Below are 21,028 nucleotides of genomic sequence, written 5' to 3'. Positions count from 1 at the left end.
TGATTGTGCTAAATAAAATATGGTATTTTTTTATCTGGTTATTACTATCCAAGCAACTTCCATTAATCAAAGAAGTTTATTAATAATGTAAATGAAAATTAAAGAAATATATACACTTAATTCAAATAAGCATATTTATTAATTCTTGTTTGTTAAAATAAAATACATTTGCAAAAGTGCTCACTTCTTTATTAAATTTTAATTTATTAAGAAACTACAGATTGCTAACCTGATTAAAAATACTAATTGCCTAAAAATTTTAAAATTCAATTAAAAATACACAGCTCGAAATTGTAATTTAATAAAAAAACTCATACAGGTTCAAATTCTTAATGACTAAGTATAAATACTATACAAATTTTGGTAATTCCGAAACGGATTTTCCCATTAATAATTAAAATAGTTCATGTCGTATTCCTTTCAACATTTTCATGAATAGACATTAGTATCTAATCAGAAATGTATAGAAGAAAGAAAATCTTTCAAATTTAGTTCTAGATTAAATTTTTGATATAGAGTAATACTACGTTCACGTTTTAAGTCATTTGCATCATAATCTCTTCCATAAATTTCCTTATTTAATATGTTAATAATCGAAGAATGAATCAATGATTTACATGTAACATGATACCTTGCAAGGTGAAAGAACTCGTAATCGTAAACATCATCGTAAACTTGAATGTCAGGTACAATCGGTTTGCAATTCACATGATAAATGATATCATCATTTGGTGGTTGATAAAATAATCCAAGTTCATTAGATGATTTATAGTTTTGTACAGGCTGAATTACTGTCGCTTGGGTTGAGATTGAAGTATTAAAATTTATATTTCCTTGAAAATTTGTAGGAGCTTCTGCAACGCGGGAGGTGCTATAATAACGAATTGACAATGATTTCAAGCGTCAAAACTCGGTGTACATTTTTAATATAAAAATTTTAGTTATAAAGGATACGAACCTTTTTAAAATTTGCTCTTGAACGAAAGGAAGGAAATTCTTCAAATTTAATTCGAGATTTAATTTTTGATCCAAAGTCAAGGTATATTTGCGTTTCAATTCATTTACATCAAAATCTATTCCATAAATTTCCTTGTTTAATATATTTATGATCAAAGGATGTGACAATAATTTGCATGTAACGTGATAATTCGCATTTGAATTCTGGTAAAAGAATTCATAATCATAATCATCTTCCGATAAAAAAATAATTTCCGGATTTTGAGGTTGTAAAAACATTTTACAATTAATATGATAAATATTATTATCATCCAGTGGCTGATAGAACAATCCAAAATTTTGTAATGGAATAATACTCATGTTTCTTTGAAACGTTTAAATAAGGTACACAATTAAATAGACTGAACGTGAAATGTAACAAAAGTACAATATTTTAAAAGTAAAATATAAAGAATTATTAATAAGTGAGACCTCCAAAGATGTTTAAAGGAAATTATGAAAAAAAACTTATTTTTTTAATATTTCTCGCGTTAAGTAAGGAAAAAAAAATTATAATATTAAAATAGGAGGTAAGGAAATAAGTACGCTTCTTTCGATGGTCTTTATATATGATAGTTTAAAATCATTTGAAAAAGGATTTTTTTTTTTTGTTTTCCGCTTGTCATACGTATACGCACAACGAAAAAAAAAATTTTTTTTTATTACGATTTTTTTATTATATACAAAGAAGAACTTAATAGAGGATAAAATCGGGAAATAAATTTTGGTAAATATTGAAATTTAATTAAAAGTTATAATAAAAGTGCACGTTTTATCTAGAAGGTTTATTATAAAAATTTTATAATAAAAAAAAAAATTTTTATTTTATTAACTGCAGCCAAGGTTATCACATCTTTTATCTACAGTATATCCCTTGTCATTATTAATACGTGTGACTTTAATACTTAAGCCTATATTTATAGAGACATACATAATATTTTATTTTGGCCGCTGTTTCTGTTAAAAGATTTTTTAATATTTTATGCACTTTATAATATTAAGTTCATCGAAAAAATAATAGTTTATCCCCTATTTTGTGATTATTGAATTTTGTCTTCGATCGACCAATTTTATTTGATTTTTTTAGAAAATTTTACTAAACATTGAAAAGGAACTGAAGTAATATATATATTTTGATATTTAGTATAAGCATACTCCTTTTCATTTGTATTTTTAGTATAATTGTGACCATTGGCTGCATAATTTGCATTTATTTGTTTCATGAAAAATAGATTAATTATCGAGTTATAACAAATAAAAAAAAATGTGATAAAAATTAATTAACATTTCAGTCTTACTGATCGAGCGAAAATTGATCAGCAATACTCTCACATTTTATATCTGTCATAACCCATAGCGTTTTATATAGAATTTTTTACAGATGTAGTCAACTGATCATACGTTAAAAAAGCAGTTTACATTATTTACACTTGTTATTTTAATAATAAAATTTATGTGATATATGTAATGTGAAAATATTATAAAATAATGGTCAGTAGTTAGCTGAAACACATAAAATGCATAAAATTTATACTATGAAATAATCTAAAAAATTCGAATCACAAGAATTTGGATTACGTGATTTCTAGAGCCGTACAAGTGTACAACAAATATGTAATTTATGTCAGAATTATTTTTCTATAAGTCTCCCGATTGATTTACTCCTTTTGGAGAATACATAATTTACGAAATGTAGATTAGAATGGTTTAGGTTCAATCGAAGCTCCGCGTAAAAATCAGCAAAATTTATAATTGCGTTAGTTGTTGATTATACATTATTTGCGATGTGGATAAAAATAATTTTATGTCTAAATTAAAATAGTCATAGTAATTATTGCAACATTAATATTGCTATAAATATTACTTTATTTCCATTCCATTAAATGCTATTTGATTAAAACTCTTACGTATATAGTATGTACTATTCTTCTATTTTGTATAAACTAAAGATCGACATAAATAATTTACAAAAAAGGAAGGATGCTTTGTAACGCAGGGTGCGGTAAATAAATTCACTCTTTTGATAAATACTTGGTTTAAACCAAAATACAATAAAATTTGTTTCTTAGTAATATTGATAATATCTGTTATGGGATCTCACTTTATATAATAACTTTTTTTTGTGTAAAATATGAATTAATTAAAAAATATACAATTTCCATAAAAAAATTTATTGAATCTCAAAATACTTTTAAAAATATTCGTAGCTATGATTGTACTATATAAATTTTTAACATAATTTATAATAATACAAATTAAAATTATTATAATTATTATGCAGATGAGAAATGAGTTTTTTACATTTTATTTTACATTGAACAATTTAGTGATAGTCTATCAGGTGGTTCCTTAAATCCGCCGATGTGAATCTTATACTAAGCTTTCTAAATATTATATTAACAGTTAAGCTACGATAATATTAGTTAATTTTGTTTATAGAAAGTTTGTATTCAATATGAGAATTTTTGTTTTTTCGATAAAATCATATGTCTTGGCTCAGCTCCAAGCTACCTTAAGGCTTGGCCTGAAAGTTGGCTCTAAACGAACTGGGTTTGGTTATTTCGATAATCAGCTCAACTAAGCTTGAGCTGGCTCATGTGGAGCTTTATTTTCGAGTTTAATAATCCAAACTGATAAACCCCTAAGAGTAGTTTACTAAGACAATAATAGCTTCTTTTCGTCGGCCAATCCTTTTCCTTCAGCAACACTCGAAAGTAAAAATTATAACTCTAAATTTATTATGGTTTATATGTATTGCTTGATATTATGTTGCAAAAATTATATCTCACTCCGCGGTGTTCAACACCACAGTTATATGATTTATGTATTTCTTTATTTATTACCCTAACTTTTTATTCTATATTATTAATAGTCTGATTCTATTAATTTAACAACTATATTCACATCAAAGTACTTAATACTGCAGCACATACTTCATTTATATTTTTATAAGTTTTTTGATTTTTTTTTATTTCGCAAAATTTCTAGTACAAAAAAAAAATATAGTATTATTCAAATTCTTTTTTCCGACCATTTTTAAGAGTGCTGAGCAATTTTAATTAATACAACTTGTTTAGTTTAGGCTATAGATTTTGTGAAATCACATACTACTATGGCGTTAAGAACCAACGAATGGCGTGTTTTAGTAAAGTCATTTATAAAAAGACTTTAAATTAGAATAGATAAATCATACATAAATACATTAATAAGTTTAAAAAAACAAGTAACAATTCAATAAATTTGTACAGTCAACTCTCTATAAATGCACCCTCTATAAATGCACACCCTCTATAAATGCACCTTTTATCTAGTCCCAACTTGGGCCTTAATGCTAAATGCACGGTTTTTATATATATGTATTCTGTAAATGCACCCTTTATAAAAAAATTTTATATAGTTTACTTATAAAATTTTTGTATTACCTTAATTTTAGATTAATATCATATAGATTTATATGTATTCTATAAATGCACACCCTCTTTAAATGCACTCTTATACCTGGTCCCAAGGGGGGTGCATTTATAGAGAGTTGACTGTAATAAGTTAAATTTATTTATACACCAATTTTTAAATCTTATCATAGTTTTTTAGATAAAATAATGCACAAAGAATTTTATTATATCAAAAATATAAAATAAATAAGTATAATATGGTCATTAAAATTTAAAATATTGTTTAGCGTGATTCTCACTAATCTAATTATATAAAAGAAAATGCCATTCCATTAATTCGGAAAAGCAAAAAAAAATAAATAAATAAAATAAAATAAAGTAAAAACAAATCGAATACCGACTATGTTTAAAAATACGCTTAAAAAAAGTTAACGCTAAACAGAATTTTAAACTGTAATGGTATAAAGAAAAAAAAAAGATTTTGAAAAATTGTTTGTCAAAAATGATATACTGAAATACTGTAAAATTGTTAATATTAGTAATGCTAACTTAAGGTCGTTAATTACTTTCGAATTATAATCTTTATATAAGCCAATCTCTGCACTTTTAAATTCTCTATTTGAATCTAAGAAAAAATAAATCAATAAATAAAACAATATATTAGCTTAGATGTAAATAAAAAAACAATATTAATAATTTTTCAACAAATTGAGCAAATTTAACCTTAATTAATATTCAATTAAGGAATATTAACTTGACAATATTCTAAAGATTCTATTTAGTGAATATAAAATTTATTAGTATCTTTAACAAATTATTTATATTTATTATTAATTAATACCTGAAAATTCTTTGCTTATTATATCATCATTTTGTTCGTAATAATCATCAGAATTTTTTGGTTCAGGAAGACTATTAAAATCGAGTAACCTACTTTCATATGTTAATAATCCTATATTAGTTGAAGGTGTGCTGATATTTGGTGAATTGCTGTTAATATCATCCGCTTCATCAATTTGTGTTTGTAATACTACTATTTGTTCATCATTTTGTTCATATAGCCATGTGTATAGAATAATTTCAATTTCTTCTGCTTTTGGCCGTTTTAATGGATCTGAATCTAAGCATATTTTAATTAATTGTACAATTAATTGAGGTACTTTAATATTAAACCTTGGCCTAAGTCCTTTACAGATTTTTATTGCTAAATTTTCATCATGGCTAATGTAATCATGATATGGGCGTAATCCAGAAATTACTTCATACATAATTATACCAAAACTATAAATATCAGAAGCCTTGGTATAATTTTTTCCTCTTAAGATTTCAGGAGCTATATAAGGTAAATTGCCATAAATTGAATTTTCTGATGCATCACAATTAGCAGGTCTGCATAATCCCATATCGGTTATAACTACATTACATTCAAGTTTTAATATATTACCAATATGCAAATCACGATGAAATAATTCCTTTTTATGAATGTATCTAATTCCAATTATAGCATCTTGTAAATAACTAATTTTTTTGTTCCAATTTAATATATTATAATTTTTATCCAAATGATCTCGTAAACTTCCATCTTCTGCATAATCTAAAACCATCATATAATCTTTTGTCTTTGGATCCTGAGTTATTCCATAAAATCCAACAATAAAATTATTGTCTATTTTTCCTTTATTATGTGACAGAATCTATATGAAAGTAGAGTTACAAAATACATTAGTAAAATTAACAATTTCAAATTTAATTATCTAAATAAATTAATAAAATTAATATACCTCATTCATAAATTTTAATGTAACATCTTTTGAATTATTTAAACTTTTTAGAGCTACAACCATATTTTTATTATTTCTTTTCCAACTTTGATTATCTACTTTCCATTCATCTATATATCCATCAACCCAATTTGCTCTATATATTTTGCCAAATCTTACTTTTGCAATATATTTAATATCATATAATCTATCATAAGATATCCATTCTAATGCTTTTTTAAATACTTTATAATTATCATGAACTAATAACTGAGTATCTTGGATAAATTTATCAATATCATCATTACCACTAGTCCAATTTATAAAATTATATTGAAAATGTATTGCATTACATGCATTACTACATTTTTTACAATTTTTTTCATTTAAAACCATCATATAATCTTTTTTTCTGGATTTTGAGTTATTCCATAAGATAAATTGGTCTACAAATATAGATAACACATTAGCGAATATATAAAATTTCAAAATTTTCATAAATAATGGATTAAATATACCTCATTCTTAAATTCCCATTCAATATTGTCTGTACTATTTAATACTTTTAGAATAACAACAATATTGCTATCTCTTTTCCAATTTTTATTTTTGTCATTCCAATTACAAATATATCCATCAATCCAATTTGCTCTATATATTCCGCAAAATCCTACTTTTGTGATATATTTAATATCATATAATCTATCATAAGGTATCCATTCTAATGTTGCTTCTGCATTTTTATGAACTGATAGCTGAGAATCTTGAATGAATTTATCAATATAATCATTACCACTAGTCCAGTCTACAAAATTTTGTTGAAAATGAATTGCATTACACGTATAATTACATTTCTTACATTTATCATTCAAAACCATCATATAATTATTTGTTTTTGGGTTTTGAGTTATTCCATAAAATCTATTAATCTACAAGCATTATATATATATTAGTAAAATCAAGAATTTCAAATTTTCATTAAATAATAAATTAATTATACCTTATTCATAAATTCTAATTTAATATTTTTTGGATCATTTAATATTTCAAGCATCACAATCATATTTTTATTTCTTATCCAATTTTGCTTTTCATCATTCCACTTATAAATACATCCATCAATCCAATTTGCTCTATATATTTCACCAGATCCGTTTTTCATAGTATTATATATATAATCTATTAAAAGGTATCCATTCTAATGTTGCTTCTGCATTTTCATGAGCTGATAGTTGAGTATATTGAATAAATTTATCAATATAATCATTACCACTAGTCCAGTCTATAAAATTTTGTTGAAAATGAATCACATTACATGTATACTTTGCAGAAACCTTTGGTTTTTACAAAATATGTTGGCGATATTTTTAAAATATACCAGACATATGATATTCCTATTTATGTTATCTCTGTTTTAATTATATGCTGACAATATGTTGAACATATAATATAAAAATCTTATTTTTATATAGTAACTATATGTTAGAGACATGGTAAAATATTATTTTGAATGTTAAATTTATATGGTTATTATATGCCAAATATGTGTCAGAGATATGATAAAAATATTATTTGAAATATTAATTTTATATAACCATCATATGGTAAATAAGTATCAATAATATAATAGAAATTCAATTTTATATAACAATCATATATTGAAAATATATCGAAGACAGAGTAATAATAATAAAATAATATAATAGCCATGTTTCAAAAATAATAAAATAATATAATGATTGTATGATAAAAATTTCGATTTAAATTAAAATTTCCTCCAATAAATTCATCTACGACTTGATTTTTGAAAGAATTTCTCTAGTGTAATATAATAACATAATGTTAGCAATATAGTTGTCTAGCTGATTAAACTGCAGTATAATAAAAACTATTTAAAACATAACTTCAATTAGCCTCATCATGCTTGGTGCTACATGTACTTTTATATTCGTGAATAAAGTGAATTTGAGACATGTGATCAATAAAATTGATTGGAAAGATTCAAAACTAACGTGATTCTTCCAGCTTCTGAATATTATAAAGTGGACATCTTGATATAAAATCAACATAGTTCGTCACCTGAAATTAAATAAAAAATAGTGTAAAATTTGACCATTGTTTGCTTTATGTTAAATAATAAATTCAATTTTAGCATATGCGACACCTTTAGATTTTTCATTTAGATCTACAATATCGCCAATATGAAATTTCAATCGTACAGGTTCTTGATTGTCTTTAATAACCATGTATGAAATTGAACTATAAAATTCTCTGTTTTTGTTCAATATTGCTGCACTTTAATTTAAATAATCTGCATAAGCTCTATAGAGATTTTGATAAAATGGATGATTATCAGCCAACTTTTTTGATACGTCTTTACACTTAACTTTTTTGGCACTCCATTGATCTTTAATAGCCACCTCTATTTCCAGAAAGAATCGGCAAAACCTAAAAGAGAAAAACCAAAGAATAAACTGTTAATAAGTTGTTAAAATAAAATTATTAAGAAAAAAAATTAAAATTACTTATCAAAATTTCATATCCAAAGATTTGAGAGAACGCCTTAAAAAACATAAAATGAACTGTTAGAAACCATTTGTTAAAAGGCGAAAAAAATTTTGAAAAGTGAAAACACATACTTACCAAAATCCAATATCTTAAGAGATCCGAAAAACTGTCTAAAAAAAAAAAGAAATGTATTAGAAACTGTTTGTTGAAAGATGGAAGAGTTAAATAAAAAAATAGTCAAAAACTTACCAGAATGTAACCTCTAAAAAAACCTGATAGAACCATCTAAAAAAAGAGAAAAAATGAACAGTTAGTAACTATTTATTATTAAACTAAAAAAGAAAAAAATAAAAATTTTACTTGCCGAATTTTCACATCCAAAGAGACTCAAAGAATTACCTAAAAAAAAGAACTAAACTGTTAATAATAGTTCGTTAAAATATTAAAAAAAAAGAATGAAAAATATATTTACCGAAATCTGGTTTCTTAAAAAATAAGTTTTGCAAAAATTGCGAAACTTTCTATATTCAGAAAAAAAAATGGAACCTACAAAGAAATGAGAAAAGTTAGTAACTTTTCTCAAAAAAAAAGTAAAAATTTGTTCGTAAAACTTACTATATCAAAATCGAACCCAAAAAGGAAAAAGCTTATTTTTAGTTTAAATAAATAACTGCGGCGGTTATATTAATATTGTATCACATGATTCATGTGATATATAATTTTATATAAAATAGTATAAATAGGAGGCTTCCCCGAAATAAAATTTTTTTTTTTTATATTTTTAATGATATTTATATATGTGCTCATATATATACACACATATATATATCTAATACAAATAATATAAATAATGATATGTATTCATCAGAGAATACATTATTAGTTATACTAAATATAATATCAAGTCTATTAAGAAGCTTAATAACGTTGCCTTGAGACTTTCATTAGATTAGAATGAATAAACCATATACTTTAATTAATTAACTCATTTTATTCTTTATGAACTCTGTATAATATTATATATTTAATGCATTTTAAATGTTTATTTTACATATTCTTTACAATTATATCTTATACACTTTTAGATTGAAACAATTATATTTTATTATACTTTAAATCATTTCATCTCTTTTTTAAAAAAAGTATTTAAAGCTAATCTTTGACGAGATTAGACAGGAACCACTAGAGTAAGAAGCTTAAAATTTTTGGATTTCCGATGAATATTTGCTCTTTAGATGGATCTAGACGCGTAAAATTTGGTTGATAATTGATATATTGATGATCGTATGGCTGTAATTTTTCCGGGATTGTCTGTACAAGTCTGAAGTGTGAACTGTTATCTCAATTGATACCATGTGATTATAAACAAAATGAAAGTATTTTATTTTTTTTTATTTTAATTTGATGAATGTTTACTAATTGCTCATTTAATTTTTTTCTTTTTAGGGATTCTTTGAATTACCTTAACTATACTTATACTTTTTATTAGTGGTGCAAACAGTCTGGGTTTATTAGTATAACAGATTTGAGGTTAAAGGTCATAAGCTATCCCACCAGCTGGCAAAGTGTATGAAATTTCTTTAATTCACAAAGAAAGCCTTGCTAAAGTCATCTTTAGTGTAGGTCTAGTAATACATTGCCTTAATTGAGCGTGGCTACGAAGTTTATGATTCTTAAGTAAGCTCCAACTATATATATATATCAAAATATCTTATGTTTAATTACACAATTTATTGACTACCATTTAAATTTAACATGTGTATAAAAGTCACAATTTGTTATTATACATTTTTGCTATATATAAATAAATTAACAACTATTACTTCTTAACATTAGGTAAATTTGAACACAATTTTATTTCAGATAATATTTTCGTTAATGGATTAATAAAAAAAATTGTTATATTTACATTCTTATTGCCGAGTTGAAGTGAAAGGACAAAAAGGATAAAATTTATAATTTAAATTTTTTTTTTAAAAAAAAATAATTGTATTATTTAAAATTAAAAAAAATTAAGGTTTCATACTGTCTTCATATAGCCAATATAGGACAGCCGAGACGAAAAAAAATGCCACTAGCGATCGACCTTATAGTCATATAATAGTCACATGCTAGAAGCGTTGTTATTCATATATCAACAACATATTCAAAATATATTATTCGTATTTTTACTTCAAATTGGTTTTTCTATTCAAAATATGTTATTCATATAACAACAGCATATTTGAAATATATTAACAATGTATTCAAAATATTCACTATATCATTAGTTTGAGTACATATTTTAACATACTTTGAAAATATTGTAAAATTATTTTATTCATATTACAAAATTATTTACTACATTAGTTTAAATTTCAACATATATTAAAAATATTATAACATTATTTTATTAATATTACAAACATATTACGTATATTAAAATATGTAGAACATATATATACCATCTGTTAGTAACATGTAGTGATTATGTCTAACATATTTTGTGAAAATCAGAGGTTTCTGCAAAGTAATTACATTCTTCACATTTATCATTCAATACCATCATATAATTATTTGTTTTTGGGTTTTGAGTTATTCCATAAAATCCATCATTTTATAATCCACTACAATTATTGCGCCATCCTTATCAAGTTGTGCCAAAGATGATTTGAATTGTGCATTTAAATATACCTTCCGGACTTGATGGGACAGGTAATATTTGAGTTTTTCTTTAATTTGATCAAGATTTATTTTTTGTTCAGAAGAAACATGTGTGTTCAAAAAATTAAAAAATTCAAAAAATTCATCACACTCAGTACAACGTGAAGTATGATAATATTTGCATTCTCCAAATGCATATAATAGGCAATGATTTATGCATTCATCATGTGACACAGTGCCATCTTGATTAATCACTAGTTCTCTTTCAAAATTTCTTTTCATATGCCTTCTCAAATTTTCTATACGATTAATGATACCATCCTAATAAGAAGAAAATTAGTTGTTATTAGGTGATTAGGTTTTCTGGTAAGATTTATTAAGTACAAAAAATATTTACCAATCTTTTTTTGTCATTAAAAGTGCTTCGCGCAATTGCTATTAGATCTTGAAAAGCTTCAAATCCATAATCATTACATATTAAACACAATCCACCCAGGTCTTCCCGATATTTAATATGGCTACAATTAGCTAATCGCGCCATAAATGAAGTTTTTTTCATTCCATTTGGGTATGTTTCTTCAAATTTGGTCCATAATGCTTCTTTTTGATCTTGCAAATATAATATTGGCAAATTTGTTTTGGAATCAACTTTATATGAACTCATGGTTACATTACTTTTGTTCTGAAAAAATAATTCAAATTCTCTTTCTTTAATTTCAGACATACGATGAATTTTTCGTTTTGGTTTACTAAAAATGATTGTATTTTGATATATATTGGAAAAAATTTTACATCTTGCAGTAACCTTTCTTTGATTTGATCATTATAAAATCCCATTATTGCTGGTCCAGAATATTCAGTTCTTTTACCAAAAATTTCTTGATATAAAGTAGTTATTGCTGTAGAGTACTTTTTCCTTTGCATGTACAAACAAACCCTGGTTCAAATGGACTTGTAGTGTTTTTAACGATAGAAATAATGAAATTTTCTCCATTAAGTTAACAGGAAACACGCATATGAAGACGAAAAGGTACAATTAATTGTTGAGAAGAGGTGTTTTATAGTTTTTTGCATTTTTTGAAACCACCAATTTCGCGCAAATATGCCATAGTGCAATTCAGAAGATAAAATTCCTTTTGTTAGCAATATTGTAGGGCATTCATGTTGTTGGGACATCTTTTTGAACTGGGGAAAACACCATTCAGAAGCAATTGTAATCGATATGTAAAATTGCGACGAAATTAATTATAGATTGCCGATCATTTTGTATCGCTGAGTGGCGGATCAGCAATTAATAATAAACATTAAATTTAAAAAAATTACATATTGGCATGAAGTTATAATCATACAAAATATAATAATAAAATACCTGAATTTATCACTAGTAATTATTAGTACCATTAATTTTAAAAAAAATCCATTTAAATTAATTTTCTTATTGATGTATAATATATAATGATTAAAAAATTTTTTTATTTTATATTATATGCTACTTTATAATGATAAAAAAATAAAAATACCAATTATTACATATGATTTTATAAAAAACTAAATAATAAAATTTTTAAACATCTTTTAAATGTAGTTTTTATACAATTTGATAAATGGTAAAATTATACTCTGAAGTTGATTTAAACAAAAAAAATTAGGACCAAGTATAATAAAAGTAATGAAAAACATATAAAATATTAAAAACAAACAAAAAAATCTTATAGTAATATACATATGTATTATATGGTTATTTTTAGTAAAAAAAAATAAAAAAAAAATAATAAAAAATAAAAATAAAAGTAAAAATAAAAAAAAATAACTGAAGAAAATAAATAAAATAAATAATAAAATTAAAATAAAGGAAAATAATAAAGAAAAAAGTTGGAAAAGGGAGAAAAATAAATTTAATGAATATGATAGAGGTGAAAAAAAATGATCTAAAATGGTATAAATTTTAAGTTTATAAGCGATCAATTGTCATTGATCGCGCAAATCATTTACTGTATGTAATGCAAATTTTTTAAACAATGATTTGTTTTTTATTTTTCTTTTTTCTTTTTTCTTTTCCTTTTTTTTATTTTTTTGTTATTGTTATTTTTTTTTTGTTATTGTTATTTTTTTTATTTTTTTGTTATTATATTTATTATTATTATTATTTTTTTTTTTGTTAGTAATTTATTTATTTATTTTTTTTTGTTATTGGAGAAATGTGATCAAGCTCAAAAATGTCTTAACGACTTTGATGTACGTGTTTTTATATAAATATTTATCAATTAACTAAGATAGAAGCCCTGAGTAGCTGGCTGACTGCGTCTCGGCCAGTGATAGTGAATCGCGCCTTCCCTCGGGGAATAGACTGCGCCTCTATTTCTATGTTGCAACTAGGAACTGCGTCTTTCTGGTTGTTAGACTGCGTCTCGTTTCATGGAATATATCTCCTATTCCTTTGATTATAATGATAAGTTTTGGTTATTTGATTAGACTCATATATTCTCTGTTTTATAAGGACGAGAAATCATCTCCAGACTTAGAAGCTTTTTGGATATCGGATACGATATATCTTATCAAGGTGAACAGATTACTATCTATAGATTCTTATTTTAACGAGAAATTGACTTAACCATACTTAATAGTTAAACTATGCAAAATCTGCGTTGGATAAAACCGTCGAAGAAGCAAAGGAAATACGAACAATTGTGTTTGATGAAACGATATCCATACTATGAGACGGTGTAAGTTATTCTGTGAGAGTATATGTGCATTTTTTTTAACCTTGTTGTTTATCCATAATGAATTACTGTGCAATTTTGGTACTAGAACACTGTTCCGCATGTTAAGACTCCTGAATCGAAGCGAGCGCCAGTGAAAGAAACGAAAAGATTAGTATAAATGTAACACAGATAATGTATTATACAAAGGTTTATGTGTATATTAATTTTATATATTTCACAAGCCAGGAAAGCGCACAAAGACCGAAGATGATGAGTATCATGATGATGATGAATCAGAGCGAGTGCCAGATAGTGATAGTGAAAGCAACGAAAAGGTTAGTATAAATGTAACACAGATAATGTATTATACAAAGGTTTATGTGTATATTAATTTTATATATTTCACAAGCCAAGAAAGCGCACAGAGACCGAAGATGATGAGTATCATGATGACGAATCAGAAAGTGATGAAAGTGACGATGAATGTGAGTTAAGGCTAAGCGTGGAAGAAATGGGATTTGACGAGTACGTTGATCGAAATGATCAACCTGTAAGTATATTTTTTTCTTAAGGTTGATTGTAAGTACGATTTTTTTAAAACAATAATCGTTTTATAGTTCATTTTCAAAACAAAAAACATACCGTCACTATTTGAGTCATATCGATCCAAAGCGTTAGCTCATGCGCAAAATTCTGGTCTGATAATGACGAAAAATTATCACGAAATATTGTAGGTAGAACTTTTAAATGGAATGTCTTTTTAATGATTAACTTTGCTGATGGAGGTTGATTATTATTTTTTTTTTGAAAATTCAGGAGTCTATCCCATATTCTTTTATTACAAATGGATAATTATTCGGAGTCGCAAGTAAAAACGTTCTCTAGGGAAACGCTCGAAGATCTTAGAAAGGATATTAAATCAAAGTTAATCGGAAAAGAAAAAGTAACAAGGGACGTAAAATCAATCCTACAAGAGTACATTGAGGTTCGTATTTTTTTATTATCATCATTCTTTTGCAATGTTCCCTTTACTGACTATCTTGCTTAGATTGCTCTTGACGATAATGATGGTGGATTACACGAACTTCGCGAAACCATCACTGAATCTTTTTCGAAAAAATTTAATTCAACAGCAGAGAAAGAATTTCTTCGACGAATAAAGTTTCTCTTTGAACATCTGTAAGTTTTGATATCTCTTAGTTAAGCAACTTTTTGAAACGGCTGTTAACAAGATTTTTTCTTGCTACTTTGCAGGTCTTATACTATCCCATTACATCCATTGAAAGAAATTATAAGCGAAGGGACACTTGTGGCGAATATAATAAGTCCGGTGTTACGAATTTTTTTTCATGACTCATACATATATCCCACGATATGGCCGAACACATCCAGCACCAGCGCAAAGGTCCGAAAACTTGCCATCGGTGATCCTTCCCGGGCTAAACAACTCGATATGATCGGAAAATTGTCAATAATGGTACTTATATAAAAAACAGTTAATCATAAAAAATACAAATAAATCTGTTCTAATTATTTCTTTAACATAAACAGGAAAATTTGTTTATGAATCGATGTTCGGTGAGGTGACGGGAGAAGGAAAAAATAACACGGAAAAAAAGAATCTAATCGACCTGGTTAGATTGGGGATATTTATGAAAGATTCCCTTGATAATATTTCGCGTAAGACCAGTGTCAATCGGATTTTCGGTTGGCAAGTTATTGGTAAGCTGGTCTTCCAGGAACGCTTGTTTTAACTAACTTATCCTACATAATTAATGATTCTTCATGTAATAAATAGTGACAAAGTGGACCGGTTATATGATGACATTAATTAGTCCAGGGATTTACGTTATGATTGAGTGTAGATCTTCCAAGATCTTTCGAAGTATGCAATACGTTTCTATCTGGTCTGGATACGCTGTTTGCATTTCAGGTATAACTTAGGAATATCAATATTACTTGTTAATTCTGTATAAATGACTAATTCAAAACTGTTCCTCTAGATAGCATATGAAAAAACAATAAAGGATATCCTCTCAATTATGAATAAAAGTGAAGAAGTTGAGAGTAATGATAATTTTAAAGGATGGCGTCGATCAACACTTGGAACACCATCGTTCAAAAAAATTGTGAAGTTCAAATAACTATCAAATAAGATATTACTTGTTAATAGAACATATATTTAATCAACTAATTATATTCTATATCAGCTGTTTCTTTCTTTTTCAATATTAATAAAGTTGTTTGCTCGCAATCCGGTTTTAATTTTCATGAATTGACCTTACTATATATATATATAATACGCACATTATATTTATAAAATGCATATATACAAAAAGACAGAATCAAACCTTATTTGTCCAATTTCAGGGGTATATCCCAACCTAATCTAGTTGTGAGAGGATCATCAGTTGCTTTAGTAAAATCGAAGACCACAAAATTCCGATCTCGCAAATGTTTGTCAATAATCTTGGAAGCTTTTTTAGAGTTATCCGTATACTGACGTACGATTCTGGCTATATCATCCCGACTTCCCGCCCCTCGAAAAAGGGCTAAATGCGTGATATTCTCACGAATAATTTTAGGAGTTTGTGTATACTTCTGGCTCACGTATATACTTGATACACCTTGATGTCGGTCACTGATAAAATATGGAACAATCCGGTCCTGAATTTTCTTTGATTCAGCGCAAAGGTCCTCAAAGACTACAACAGTGTTTCTATCTGGTGAGAACTTAGTTATATCTGGAATTGCACCTGCTTTTAATGCACGAAATGTCACGTTCTCCCGATATGTTTTTGGGCCCTTCGAAAAAATTTCGTGACAGTTTTTCACTAATACCTATTTGGGCTCATGGATATGCTTTCCGATTAAGACTAGATCGTCATTTTTGACATACCGCTCCCCTTTCTTTTCCTTGAACAAACGTTGAAATTTATTTCCAAGAAGAAGATTAAGAATCATATTGGTTTTTCCACTGTCTGATCCACCGCAAATTAACAAACGAAAGGGAAACGCAGGACTGGCAGGGTGATTCATATTCTTTAAATTTTTGGTCTCGTTAAGATTGTATATATAATACTCCATTTTTCTCATTTTGATTGGGCTTAGCATGAAATTACTATATCGAAAAAATAAGGATTTTAATGAAATACACACATTTAAAGTTTCATATTTATTCTACTGTATAAGACCCAATTCTCGAAGATACTCTGGAATAACTATATGCAGATCTTCGTAATACCAAACATATTTTAGTTCGATGCAATTTTCTTTGCATAATTCTTGCTGTCTGATGAAATTATTCGGGTCTCCTCTATGAAAGAATTCTATATATTTATCATGCTGTTCTCCTTGTACTTCGATTGCAAAACCATAGTGATAATAAGGAATGTCAAGTTGTAGCCCCATTGAATGCTCTGGTGTTTTTAAGAAATCAGGCTTACGATTTTCTGATGGAGGGCCCAAATATTTTGTTAAGATTTGACGACATAGATTTTCACGTTTATACTTACTACAATACGGACACCATGAGCATTTATTCACAATATTATCAAATTTTGCATACCATTTATGCTGATTTTTACAGATCCATAATAAAGGAGATTTATTATTTTTGTATTCTGTTGAAAGACACTTACCACCCCGAGTGAGAGCAATTTGTTTAGCATCATCAAGAGTATGTTTGGCCATACCTGCACAGTATGGACACCATGTATCAGAATGTTTTATACTACTATTGAAAACTGACTTGTAACCTTACAAGTGTATAGTTTGTTTAGAATTTTGTGGGAAATTAGACTTAACAAGAAAATTTTATTAGAAGCGATTGAAAAAAAAAATGGAGGAAATCGGGAATATCAGATTAGGTTACGTATTAGTTATTTACTAAGCTAGTAGTATATAAACGGGTTATCAACTTATCATCCGAAGGATGATGACCTATTTATGATCAGTAAAAAACTTTTTTATCATCCTGGATATACTAATTGGTCCGCCAGTTTATAACTGGCGGAAAAAATCCTAAATACCAATTAGTAGCCAGGTGATAAATTTGGTTAGTACATGATTAGAGGATCGTACTAACAGCTAAATTGAAAACGGAGGTAATACCTGCACTTTTTGCATAGAACTTTTGAGGTCTTCTCCTACGATACATGATTCGTCCGTGCTGATCTATTCCATAATTATTATGGTTAGATTTGCTGCCGGATCATATTGGTCATGTGTACATTCCGAGAGATTTTCATCGCTAATACAGTTTCGGTTAATGAAATTTTAATCGAATATTTTTTTTGCTAATTAACGAAAAGCAATTTTTTTTACTAATCATGTTTCATTTTTGGCCATTCCCACCCTCTCAGAATGATGCGATCGGCGGCAGCAGATTGATTACCGTAGCTATTCAAACGTTGATTTTTTAGTCTCTTTAGTCTTTTATTAGACTTTTCGGGCTCTTTTTATACTGGATCATTTTTTATTTAATAATATTTTTTTGGTCTTTTTTTAGACCGGATATGATAATAATATTTGTTTTTCGATCTCTTTTTTTAGACCGGATCTTTTTCTTAAAAAAATAACATCTTTTTTCGGTCTGATCTTTTTTTTTTTAATGATTTTTTTTTCGGTCTCTTTTTTTAGACCAGATTTTTTTTAATATTATTTTTTTTTTAGTTTTTTAAAACCGAGATTCTTTTCAATTTTTCTAAACTGAATTTTAATATCTTTCGTCCTGGTTTTTTCTCTTTACAATAATATATTCTAATGTGTTTTTATGTAATGTTTTATTTATTTTTATATATATTTTTTTTTTTTTATGTATAGGCATATTATTGCAATTATTTTTTATTTCTAGAATCCATAGTCCATACAATAGATTTCATCAAACTAAACTTTATTTACATTAACTTGCCTACTACATGGTTAATTTTACTAATAATATTAACAATTTGCATTGATAATTCGTTATTATAAATAGATAAAAACAACTAAAGAAAAGGGAAAGGAAGAAAATTTACAGATCTGATTGACGCTGCAGTCCTACAGTAAACGTAATTTTTTATATTAATAAATTATTAATTTTTTTTTTCTTTTTTTGTTCTTTCACAATTTAGGTTTAGATCGGTGATATAATCAAAATAAAATATTTTTTTGAATAAATATGCTTTTAAGTTAGAATCAGTATATATATTTTTTACTTAAAAAAACATGTCGCCAGATTTGTTTTCTGTTGCGTTTTAAATAGGAACAATGATAATATTTATTTGCTTTTATTTTTGATAAATACTTGGTTTAACCAAAATAAAATAAATCGTTTTTTAGTAATATTGATAATATCTGTTATGGGATCTCTCTTTATACAATAACAACTTTTTTTTTGTGTAAAATATGAATTAATTAAAAAATATACAATTTTCATAAAAAATTTTTATTAAATCCTAAAAATGCTTTTATAAATATTCGTAGTTATAATTATACTATATATATAAATTTGTGACATATTTACTTTATAATAATACAAAATAAAATTATTATGTAGAATTGCAGATGAGAAATGTGTTTTTAAGTTTTACATTGAACAATCCTAAAGTTTTGCAAATGTTAATTTTGTTGTAGAAAGTTTGTATTCAATTTTTTTTTCGATAAAATCGTATGTCTTGGCTCAGTCCAAGCTACCTTAAGGCTTTGCTTGGATTTAGAGGTTGGAACCGGTTGAGCTTAACCGGTTAATTAACCGGTTAAAACATTTGTTAACCAGTTAAAAATCAATTTTTAACAGGTTAAATTAACCGGTCAAAATGCGTAATTCTGGCCAAATTTACAGTGCCGGCCAGAATTATAAATCACGGGACTTCGGATAAAAGTTTAGCCACCAGGTAGACCAGGTGGTGGAATTTTTTGTGTTATATAAAATTCATAATGCGGGCCGAAATTCATAGTGCCGGCAAGACAATTTTGGCCTGAATTTCGTCTTTCAGCTAGAGTTTCGTTTCGATAGTTAGAGTTTTGGTCTGGCCTAATTTTAGCCGGGATTAAAAATATATTTGATGCTAATCCTGACCGAATTTTAATTCTGACTAGGATTGAGTTTTAACCGGTTAATTAACCGGTTAAAGGTTTGGTTAACCGGTTATTAACCGGCTAAGACTTTTATGACCGGATCCAACCTCTACTTGGATTAGCTTAAAGTTGGTTTTAAACGTGCTGAGCTTGGCCATTCTAATCGGCTCAACTCAGCTCATGTGGAGCTTTATTTTCAAGTCCAATAACCTCTAAAAGTAATTTACTAGGACAATAATAGCTTTTTTTTCGTCTACCAATCCTTTTTCTTCAGCAACGCTCGAAAGTAAAAAGTTGTAACTAAATTTATTATGGTTTATACTTATTGCCTGATATCAAATTAAATTCTATCTCACCTTTTTTATTTGTTTACATGATAAAATAATTTTTAAATTAGACAAAATTATTGAATTGTTACTTTTTTTTTAAGTTAAATTTATTTATACAACGATTTTTAAATCTTATCCTATGTTTTTTGGGATAAAGTAATATACAAAGAATTTTATTATATCAAAAATATAAAATAAACAAGTATAATATGGCCATTAAAATTTAAAATCATGTTTAGCGTGATTCTCAATAATCTAATTATATAAAAAAAATGCAATTCCAATAATTCGGAAAAGCAAAAAAAAAAAATTCAAAATACGCTTAAGAAAAGTTAACGCTAAACAGAATTTAAACTGTAATGATGTAAAGAAAAAAAGATTTTGAAAAATTGTTTTATCAAAAATGTTATACTGCAAATACTGTAAAATTGTTAATATTAGTAATGCTAACTTAAGGTCGTTAATTACTTTCGAATTATAATCTTTATATAAGCGCATTTCTGCACTTTTAAATTCTATATTTAAATCTAAAAAAAAAAATCAATAAATAAAATAATATATTAGCTTAGATAGGATCAAAATATAATATTAATAATTCTTCAACAAATTGGACAAATTTAACCTTAATTAATATTCAA

The 21,028-nt window shown here is 26.3% G+C and overlaps 6 protein-coding genes across 6 annotated transcripts; 1 reads left to right on the top strand and 5 right to left on the bottom strand.

The window, feature by feature from the left end:
- Positions 1-453: 453 nt before the first annotated feature.
- Positions 454-1,317, bottom strand: OCT59_017003 (uncharacterized protein; the record flags this gene model as incomplete). The annotated part of the gene is made up of 2 exons (XM_025332024.2): positions 454-871; positions 959-1,317. 2 exons carry the CDS (start codon positions 1,315-1,317, stop codon positions 454-456), a joined length of 777 nt encoding a protein of 258 aa, XP_025178603.1.
- A 3,810-nt stretch (positions 1,318-5,127) lies between these two features.
- On the bottom strand, positions 5,128-5,656 carry OCT59_017002 (uncharacterized protein; the record flags this gene model as incomplete). The annotated part of the gene is made up of 3 exons (XM_066146068.1): positions 5,128-5,162; positions 5,230-5,508; positions 5,581-5,656. The coding sequence occupies 3 exons, from the start codon at positions 5,654-5,656 to the stop codon at positions 5,128-5,130; spliced, it is 390 nt and encodes a 129-aa protein (XP_066003795.1).
- A 2,205-nt stretch (positions 5,657-7,861) lies between these two features.
- On the bottom strand, positions 7,862-8,327 carry OCT59_017001 (uncharacterized protein; the record flags this gene model as incomplete). The annotated part of the gene is made up of 4 exons (XM_066146067.1): positions 7,862-7,966; positions 8,053-8,087; positions 8,161-8,227; positions 8,313-8,327. The coding sequence occupies 4 exons, from the start codon at positions 8,325-8,327 to the stop codon at positions 7,862-7,864; spliced, it is 222 nt and encodes a 73-aa protein (XP_066003794.1).
- A 243-nt stretch (positions 8,328-8,570) lies between these two features.
- OCT59_017000 (uncharacterized protein) lies at positions 8,571-9,364 on the bottom strand (the record flags this gene model as incomplete). The annotated part of the gene is made up of 7 exons (XM_066146066.1): positions 8,571-8,596; positions 8,674-8,710; positions 8,792-8,826; positions 8,929-8,941; positions 9,021-9,055; positions 9,129-9,177; positions 9,356-9,364. The coding sequence occupies 7 exons, from the start codon at positions 9,362-9,364 to the stop codon at positions 8,571-8,573; spliced, it is 204 nt and encodes a 67-aa protein (XP_066003793.1).
- Positions 9,365-11,230: 1,866 nt separating this feature from the next.
- On the bottom strand, positions 11,231-12,023 carry OCT59_016999 (uncharacterized protein; the record flags this gene model as incomplete). The annotated part of the gene is made up of 2 exons (XM_066146065.1): positions 11,231-11,620; positions 11,697-12,023. The coding sequence occupies 2 exons, from the start codon at positions 12,021-12,023 to the stop codon at positions 11,231-11,233; spliced, it is 717 nt and encodes a 238-aa protein (XP_066003792.1).
- A 1,722-nt stretch (positions 12,024-13,745) lies between these two features.
- OCT59_016998 (uncharacterized protein) lies at positions 13,746-16,015 on the top strand (the record flags this gene model as incomplete). The annotated part of the gene is made up of 11 exons (XM_066146064.1): positions 13,746-13,859; positions 14,244-14,336; positions 14,411-14,551; positions 14,619-14,731; positions 14,818-14,986; positions 15,050-15,180; positions 15,256-15,478; positions 15,553-15,584; positions 15,641-15,723; positions 15,800-15,934; positions 16,005-16,015. 11 exons carry the CDS (start codon positions 13,746-13,748, stop codon positions 16,013-16,015), a joined length of 1,245 nt encoding a protein of 414 aa, XP_066003791.1.
- Between the last annotated feature and the right edge of the window lie 5,013 nt (positions 16,016-21,028).

Source organism: Rhizophagus irregularis, chromosome 25, assembly GCF_026210795.1.
Source record: "Rhizophagus irregularis chromosome 25, complete sequence".
NCBI classification, from domain to species: domain Eukaryota; kingdom Fungi; phylum Glomeromycota; class Glomeromycetes; order Glomerales; family Glomeraceae; genus Rhizophagus; species Rhizophagus irregularis.
The sequence above is the reverse complement of the archived record's forward strand: the minus strand, read 5'-3'. Positions and strand labels throughout refer to the sequence as shown.